At 38.3% G+C, this 9,647-nt stretch overlaps 1 protein-coding gene across 1 annotated transcript in view; it reads left to right on the forward strand.

Annotated features, from left to right (window-relative positions):
- The window catches only part of DOCK7 (dedicator of cytokinesis 7), a 228,751-nt gene that overhangs the window by 213,417 nt on the left and 5,687 nt on the right, over positions 1–9,647 (forward strand). Inside the window, exon 47 of the mRNA XM_037743095.1 lies at positions 1,067–1,179. Within this exon, the coding sequence (XP_037599023.1) occupies positions 1,067–1,179 (113 nt within the window). The remainder of the gene's footprint in view (positions 1–1,066; positions 1,180–9,647) is intronic.

A 9,647-nucleotide genomic window follows, 5' to 3' on the forward strand; every position in this document is an offset into this window, starting at 1 on the left:
GACATAAGAAATTATTGTTCTTTTTTCATATGCAGATTAAAAGGCATTCCCATTAGTTCTTGTGGTTGGTTTATTCAGATTCCCTTAATGATTTTAGGTATGGCCCCAGTCTTAGGAAGATTTCATGATAAGGGAAAATGCAGAAAGTCTTCAAGTAAGATTTCCTGTACCATGTCTTAACTACTTTTCAGATTAAAGGAACAAAGCTAAAAAATGCCCCACCAAAACTGAAATAAATACCTTAAGACCTTCACCTAGAAACATGATTTTAAGGTTTTATTTCCAAATGGTGTAGCTTATGAACAATTATCTTCTTTTCCTTTTTTTTTTTTGTTTGTTTGTTTGTTTGAGACAGAGTCTCACTCTGTCGCCCAGGCTAGAGTGCAGTGGCATGATCTCAGCTCACTGCAACTTCCGCCTCTTGGGTTCAAGCAATTCTCCTGCCTCAGTAGCTGGGACTACAAGCATATACCATCACACTCAGCTAATTTTTGTACTTTTAGTAGAGACGGGGTTTCACCATGTTAGCCAGGATGGTCTCAATCTCCTGACCTCGTGATCCACCCGCCTTGGCCTCCCAAAGTGGTAGGATTACAGGTGTGAGCCACCACACCCAGCCAAGATTATCTTCTTTAACGTGGTATCTGGAACACCTTTGGAATACTGAGGGAAGCTGTTTGAGCAAAGTCAACTCTGATAATCAGCAGATTGGCAAATGTAGTAGCTTGACAACTTTTTACATCCAGAATACAATAAAGAATGTGGAAAATACAAAGCAAAATACATTAATGAACACGGTAGTCACTCCTTGAGATCCTATTCTGTTTCTTTGAATAATAAACTAATAAGAAGTTAATTGCAGTAGACAAGAATGTAGAATGAAATTAGAAAATACTGGAACAGTCTCTGTCGAGCTTTAATTTAGGCATAGGCATATATGCATTAAGCTTAAATGCAGCTATCTCAGTGCTAAGAAAAATCGTTTGAATGAATCCTGTCTCTGTGATTTTAGAGATAACCAAAAAAAAAAAAAAAAAAACAACACTTCTTGTTTTATTTTCTTATTTTGCAGGGGCCTTTGGAAGTTGCCCAGGTTTTTCTGTCTGAAATACCTAGTGACCCAAAGCTCTTCAGACATCATAATAAACTGCGACTCTGCTTTAAAGATTTTACTAAAAGGTATTCAAGGTTTTCTGCATCAGGATCTTCAAATTGAGACTGTCTAATACCACAGTATGACATAAGGACCTTAAGGAACTATTGAAAAAGAAAATAAGCCAGGCACAGTGGTTTACACCTGCAATCCCAGCACTTTGGGAGACTGAGGGAAAAGGATCGTTTGAGGCCAGGAGTTTGAGACCAGCCTGGAAAACAAAGCAAGACCCCATCTCTACAAAAAAAAAATTTAAAAATTAGCCAAGTGTAGGTTGTGCGCCTATAGTGCCAGCTACTCAGGAGGCTGAGACAGGAGAATTGCTTGAGCCAGGAGTTGGAGGCTGTAGTAAACTGTGATTGTACCACTTCACTCCAGCCTGGGTGACAGAGCAAGACCCTATGTTAGAAAAAGAGAGAAGAAAAAATACAGAAAAGTGGTTTACAATAATAATCTGTGTAGAATTTACTATTCTTTAATAGCGTGTACTTATTCTCCTGCCCCACCACGCTACCATACTCTATAATGCCATATTTTTAATTTTAAAAATTAGAAAAGCCAAAGATCAGGTTTTATTAACTTGAAACTACTGTAAGATCATTCAACTTGAAAGCTACTATTTGTGAATCTTTAATATTTGAGTTTCTTCTTCCCTCCCCCCAGGGAGCTTACAAGCAGTAAACTTGGAAGCAAAAAGTTTGTGTTCAGAGCCTGACCTTATCATTGGTTGTGCTTTTCCAGGTTACTTAATTTCTGTGATCCTCCATTTTCTAATCTATAAAGTAAGGATAGATAACTTCCTCCCATAAGGAAGTTGTGCAGATTAGGTGAAATAATTTATGGGCTTGTCAGGGGTCCCCAAGACCATCCCCAATTTCAGTGGTTTGCTAGAAAGACTCACAGGGCTCAGCATGTGGTTATGCTGGTGTTCGTGATTTAGTGCACTGAAAGAATACCAAGTAAAGTCAGCAAAGGCGAAAGGTGCATAGAGTGAAATCTCAAGGAAACCAGGAGCAAGCTTCAAAGGGTCCTATTCCAGTCAAGTCACACAGGACTTGCTTAATTCCTCCAGCAATGAGTTGTGACAGCAGGTATGAAATGTTGTCTACCAAGGAACCTCATTAAGAGACTCAGTGCCAAAGGTTTTTATCAGGATCCGGTCATGTAGGAACCCCCTCTCTGACATGTACCAAAATTCTGCACTCTCAGAAGGAAAGCAGGTATTCAGCAGGTGAACTGTGGCAGTAAAAGAAAGAAACCTGTTTTCTACTTTTAGATTGACTGATTTCTGCATTAATTTTATTATTTGGGAGGTGTAAAAAAGCAACAAAATACACCCTGCCGTCTTTGTAAGCCAGATGATCATAGACATACTTATTTAGGTCATAGTCATTTAGTAAAAGACAATCAGGTACTTCGTTTCTTTTGTTTTTGGAATATTTTACCATGACTACAATTCTTAAATGTCCTCCTTCTTGTATACATTTACTATAGGATGCTGAATTCCTGTAGCCAAAAGGTCTCCTTAAGTGTTATTCTCTGAAGAGAAGATTTTCTCCTTGTTTTGCAAAAACCAAACAAGAGGCCGGGTGCACTGGCTCACACCTGTAATTCCAGCACTTTGGGCTAAGGCCAGTGGATCACCTGAGGTCAGGAGTTCAAGACCAGCCTGGCCAACATGGTGAAACTACGTCTCTGCTAAAAAATATAAAAATTAGCCGGATGTGGTAGCGGGTGGCTATAATCCCCGCTACTTGGGAGGCTGAGACAGGGAGAATTCCTTGAACCCGGGAGGCGGAGGTTGCAGCCAGCTAAGATCGTGCCGCTACACTCCATTCGGGGTGACAGAGCGAGATTCCATCTCAAAAATAAACAAACAAACAAATTGCATAATATAAACCTTATAAAGGAGTTATAGCCAATACTACATTTTTTATTTTTGTGTGTTACCATTCAGTATGGTAACTAAATAATATGTCTTTATGTATATATATTTATTTTATAATGGTTTAGTCATATGTATAATCTTAAATTCTCAAAGTTTAAACTATTCTAATGTTATTTATTCAAATTAATATACTATAGTCATAATATACCTATAATCTTAAATTCTTATTTTTCAATTAGAGCTTAAACTATTCTAATGGTTATATTATTTCCTCAAATTAATATACTAGAATTTAAGTTGAATTTGAATGGATCTTTTTCTTTTGTTGAATTAAAATTTTCAGCATGCGATAACTGAGCCACAGTACATGAACATTTTTTGTTTGTTTTAGAGACAGGGTCAAAAAAAAATTAAATAAATATATAAGACAAAAAAAAAATGAAAAAAATAAAATAAAAAGACAGGGTCTCACTTTGTCACCCAGACTGGAGTGCAGTGACATAACCATAGCTCACTGCAGCCTCAAACTCCTGGGCTCAAGAGATCCTCCTCCCTCAGCCTTGTGATGTGTACCACCATGCCCGATTATGTTTGGTTGGCTGGGAGTTTTTGGTAGAGGTGAAGTCTCACTATGTTGCCCTGGCTGGTTTCGAACTCTTGGCCTCAAGCAATTCTCCCACCTTAGCCTCCCAAAATACTAGGTTTGCAGGGAATAGCCACCATGCCCAGCCTACATGAACATTTTTATTGGCTCACAATATGTAGTACATTCCAAAAAGTTTGTAAGTACAGTTGGCCTTGAACAACACAGAAGTTGGGGTGCCAATCCTTTGCACAGCTGAAAACCTGTGTAAATTTTTGATTCTCCAGAAACTTAACTAATAGCCTGCTATTGACTAGAAGCCTTACTGATAATACAGTTAGGCACATGGTTAGCATGTTATATGTATTATATACTGTCTTCTTAGAATAAGCTGGAGAAAAGAAAATGTTGCTACCAAAATCATAAGGAAGAGAAAATATATTTTACTATTCATCAGTGGAAGTAGATCATCATCCTTCTTGTCTTCGTGTTGAAGAGTCTGTGGAGGAGGAGGAAGAAGTAGGGTTGATCTTGTTGTCTAAAGAGTAGCAGAGGCAGAAGAGGTGGAGGAGGTAGCAGGACGCAGAAGAGGCAAGCACACTTGGTATAACTTTACAGACATCATGATTTTTTTTTCCACAGGTTTTTGGGGAGCAGGTGGTATTTGGTTACATGAATAAGTTACTTAGTGGTGATTTGTGAGATTTTGGTGCACCCATCACCTGAGCAGTGTACACTAAACCCAATTTATAGTCTTTTATCCCTAATCCTTTCCCACCTGAGTCCCCAGTCCATTATATCATTCTTATGCCTTTGTATCCTCATAGCTTAGCTCTCACTGCTGAGTAAGAACGTACAATGTTTGGTTTTCCATTCCTGAGTTACTTCATTTAGTATAAATAGTCTCTAATCCCATCCAAGTTGGTGCGAATGCCATTAACTCATTCCTTTTTATGGCTAATATTCTATCATCTATATGGAGTTTTGCTCTTGTTGCCCAGGCTGGAATATAATGTCATGATCTCAGCTCACCACAACCTCTGCCTCCTGGGTTCAAAGTGATTCTCCTGTCTCAGCCTCCTGAGTAGCTGGGATTACAGACATGTGCCATCACGCCCAGCTAATTTTTATACTTTTAGTAGAGATGGGGTTTCTCCATGTTGGTCAGGCAGGTCTCAAACTCCTGACCTCAGTTGATCTGCCCACCTCGACCTCCCAAAGTGCTGGGATTACAAGCATGAGCCACAGCACCTGGCCCCAGTTTCTTTATTCATTGATTGATGGGCATTTGGGCCAGTTCCACATTTTTGCTATTGCAAATTGTGCTGCTATAAACATGCATGTGCAAGTGTCTTTTTCATATAATGACTTACTTTGTTCTGAGTAGATACCCAGTAATGAGATTGCTATATCAAACGGTAGTTCTACTTTTCATTCTTTAAGGAATCTCTACACTGTTTTCCATAGTGGTTGTATTAGTTTACATTCCAAGCAACAGTGTAGAAGCATTCCCTTTTTACTGCATCCACACCAATATCTATTTATTTTTATTATTATGACCGTTCTTGTTGGAGTAAGGTGGTTTTGGAATGTGGTTTTGATTTGCATTTCCCTGATGATTAGTGATATTGAGCATTTTTTTATATGTTGGCCATTTGTATATCTTCTTTTGGGAATTGACTATTAATGGCTTTATCCCACTTTTTGATGGGATTGTTTGGTTTGTTTTCTTGCTCATTTGTTTGAGTTCATGTAGATTCTGGATATTAGTCCTTTGTCGGAGGTATAGATTATGAAGCTTTTCTTCCACTCTGTGGGTTGTCTGTTTACTCTGCTGACTCTTCTTTTGCCATACAAAAGCTCTGTAGTTTAATTAAGTCCCACCTATTTGCCTTTCTTTTTATTGCATTTGCTTTTGAGTTCTTGGTCCTGAAATCTTTGCCTAAGCCAATGTCTAGAAGGATTTTTCTGATATTATCTTCTAGTATAGTTTCAGGTCTTAGATGTAAGTCCTTGATCCATCTTGAATTGATTTGTATAAGGTGAGAAATGAAGATCCAGTTTCATTCTCTTACATATAGCTTGCCAATTATCCCAGCACCATTTATTGAATAAGGTGTCCTTTCCCCACTTTATGTTTGTGTTTGCTTTGTCAAAGATCAGTTGGATTTATTTCTGGGTTCTGTATTCTGTTCCATTGGTCTATGTGCCTATTTTTATACCAATACCATGTTGTTTTGTTGACTATGGCCTTATAGTATAGTTTGAAATCAGGTAATGCGATGCCTCCAGATTTGTTCTTTTTGCTTAGTCTTTCTTTGGCTATGTGGGCTCTTTTTTGGTTCCATGTGAATTTTAGGATTGTTTTTTTCTAGGTCTGTGAAGAATTATGGTAATATTTTGATGGGAATTGCATTGAATTTGTAGATTGCTTTTGGCAGTATGGTCATTTTCACAATATTGATTCTACCCATCCATGAATATGGGATGTGTTTCCATTTGCTTGTATCATCTGTGATTTAGTTCAGCAATGTTTTGTAGCTTTCCTTGTAGAGGTCTTTTACCTCCTTGGATAGTTATATTTGTAAGGGTTTTTTGTTGTTGTTTTTTTGTGGGGTTTTTTTTTTGCAGCTATTATAAAAGGGTTTGGCCTCGGCCTCCCAAAGTGCCGGGATTCTTGATTTGATTCTCAGCTTGGTTGCTGTTGGTGTATAGCAAAGCTACTAATTAATGTACATTAATTTTATATCCTGAAACTGCTGAATTCATTTGTCAGTTATCTAGGAGCTTTTTAGAGGAATCTTCAGGGTTTTCTAGGTATACAATTATATCTTCAGCAAACAGCGACAGTTTGACTTCCTCTTTACCGATTTGGATGCCCATTCTTTCTCTTGTCTGATTGCTCTGGCTGGGTCTTCCAGTACTATGTTGAAGAGAAGTGGTGAGAGTGGACATTCTTGCCTTGTTCCAGTTCTCAGAGGGAATGCATTCAACTTTTCCCCATTCAGTATTATGTTGGCTGTGGGTTTGTCATAGATGGCTTTTATTACATTGAGGTATGTCTCTTGTATGCCAGTTTTTCTGACGGTTTTAATCATAAAGGGATGCTGGATTTTGTCAATTGCTTTTTCTGTATTTATTGAAATGATCATGTGATTTTGTTTTTAATTCTGTTTTTGTGGTATATCACATTTATTGACTCATGTATGTTAAACCATCCCTGCATCCCTGGTATGAAACCCACTTGATCATGGTGGATTATCTTTTTGATATGCTGTTGGATTTGGTTAGCTAGAATTTTGTTAAGGATTTTTACATCTATGTTCATCAGGGTTATTGGTCTGTAGTTTTCTTTTTTTGTTATTTCCTTTCCTGGATTTGGTATTAGGGTGATACTGGCTTCATAGAACAATTTGGAAGTATTCCCTCTTTATCTTGTGAAAGTGTCAGTAGGATTGGTACCAGTTCTAGTTTGAATGGTAGAATTCAGCTGTGAATCTATCTAGATGGATATCATAATTTCTATCTGACATTTTTGCTTTTTCATTTTCTAAAAATGTTTCCAGGTGTACCAGTCCTACTTCCACCATTTGTTTTAGTGTCTGTGCCCTTATCATAAAGAGTCCATAGTGTAAAAGAAGTCAGAAGCAGTCTTAGGCCATCAAAACCCTTGTGCCAGATTGTCCCATGTCAATTTGTTTTCTGGCACCACTGCTTCCACGTTTTCTGCCCTATTTTCTGGCAGTGGTTCAGAAGCACTCATGTCCATCAAGTCATCTTCTGTTAATTCTTCTGGTATAGTGTCTACTAGCTCTCAAATTTCTCCAAGATCCGTATCTTGAAACCCTTCACTCTCCACATTTAAGACATATCTACAGTCTGTTTCATGATTTCTTTGATTGGCCCTGTTGTAAATCCTGTAAAGTAATGCATAACTTCTGGACTCAGTTTTCTCCGGCAGGAATTGATCGTCTTGGGCCTGATGGCTTTCATGCTTTCTCTGTAAACAGTGGAGACATTTTCAATGGTATAATTCTTCCAGACTTGTGATGTTCTCTCTATCTGAGTTCTCTTCGATAGTGCTGACACTCCTTTCTATTAATATAAAGTACCATGTGTAATGAGCCTTATAAGTCCTTAGGACCCTCAATCTAGAAGTTGAATTAGAGATTTTTTTTTTTTTGTCATTGTTTGTTTTTTGTCTTTTTTTGTTTTGGTTGGTTGGTTGGTTGTTTTTTTTTTTGAGATAGAGTCTTGCTCTGTTGCCTACACTGGAGTGCAATGGCGCGATCTTGGCTCACTGCAGTCTCTGCCTCCCAAGTTCAAGCAATTCTTGTGCCTCAGCCTCCCGAGTAGCTGGGATTAGAGGTGCCTGCCACCACGCCTGGCTAATTTTGTATTTTTAGTAGAGATGGGGTTTCACCATGTTGATCACGCTGGTCTTGAACTCCTGACCTCAGGTGATCCTCCCACCTCAGCCTCCCAAAGTGCTGGGATTACAGGCATGAGCCACAGTGCCCAGTCAAGATGTTGTTTTTAGGGGGGCAAGTAGACGACTTCAAGACCTTTGGTTTTAAACTCAGGGTTCTGGGTGGCCAGAAGCAATGTCCAATATCAAAAGAACTTTAAAAAGCATTCCCTTACTAATAAGATAACTTCCTGACTTCATGGACAGAGCACCCATAGAGCCAATCCAGAAAATGGGTTCTCATCCAGACCTTCTTGTTCAACCAGGAGACTGGCAGCTGGTGTTTACCTTTTCCCTTCAAGGTTCAGGGATTAGTAGCTTTATAAATAAGGGAAGTCTTGATTATAAACCTGACTGCATTTGTACAAAATAGTAAAGTTAGCCTATCCCTTTTTTGCCTTAAATCCTAGTACTCACTTCTCTTTTTTACTAATAAATGTCCATTGTGGCATTTTTCTTTTTTTCTAAATAGGGCACTTTGCACCTGCACTAAAAACCTGTTAAGAAAAAACAACAACAAAAAACCTGTTCAGGCAAATATTCTGTCTCTTCAGTGATTTTTGTAGTGGCAACTAGGAGCTTGTCTGCTATCTCTTGGTTGGCAGAAGCTGCTTCTTGGTCAGCAGAAACTGCCTCTCCTATTTTTTGGCATTTTAAAAAGTCAAACCTCTTTCTAAAATCATCAAACCATCCTTGGCTGGTATTAAATTCTCCAGCTTTAGATCCTTTACCTTCCCTTTACTTTGTCATACTTTACTTTTTCTCAAATCATTAGTCTATAGGTATACTTTTTTTAATAGCAATCCTATATCCACATAAAAGCTGTATTTTCTATATGAGATAAAATGGTATTTCTGGGACTACCTGCTGGATTTAAGTGATCCTCCTGCCTCAGCCTCCCAAGTAGCTGGGACTTCAGGTGTTCACCACTATACCAAATTTTTTACTTTATTTTTGTCGTAACAGGGTCTCACTATGTTGCCCACACTGATCTCTCATTCCTGGGCTCCAACAGTCCTCTGGTCTCAGCCTGCCAAAGCTCTGGGATTACATGTGTGAGCCTCTATGCCCGCCTGCAGTTGACTTTATATATTACTTTTACATGAGAATTTTACCAGACTTATGTATAAATTCTGATAATTTATCTGTAGAATCTTTTTCTTATAATGATAGTACCTCCAGTACTGTGTTGACTAGGAATAGAGAGGCCATTTTCTTGTTCCTCATTCTAAAAGGGTTTTCACTGAACATGTTTGCTAAAGGTTTTTTATAGATTTTTAATTAGGTTAAAGGACTACCCACCTATTTGTAGTTACGCAAAGAGTTTTTAATATGACACGTTTTTAAAAAGTTTATCAAGTGCTTGTTTTCTGTATCTCCTTTAATTTTTTAATGGGGTAAGTTACATTTATCGGTTTTATAACCTAACTTTTTTTTTTTTTTTTTTTTAGACGGAGCTTTGCTCTTGTTACCCAGGCTGGAGTGCAATGGCACGATCTCGGCTCACCGCAACCTCCGCCTCCTGGGTTCAGGCAATTCTCCTGCCTCAGCCTCC

The sequence above is a fragment of the Cebus imitator genome, unplaced genomic scaffold, assembly GCF_001604975.1.
Source record: "Cebus imitator isolate Cc_AM_T3 unplaced genomic scaffold, Cebus_imitator-1.0 Scaffold135, whole genome shotgun sequence".
Taxonomy (NCBI): Eukaryota; Metazoa; Chordata; class Mammalia; order Primates; family Cebidae; genus Cebus; species Cebus imitator.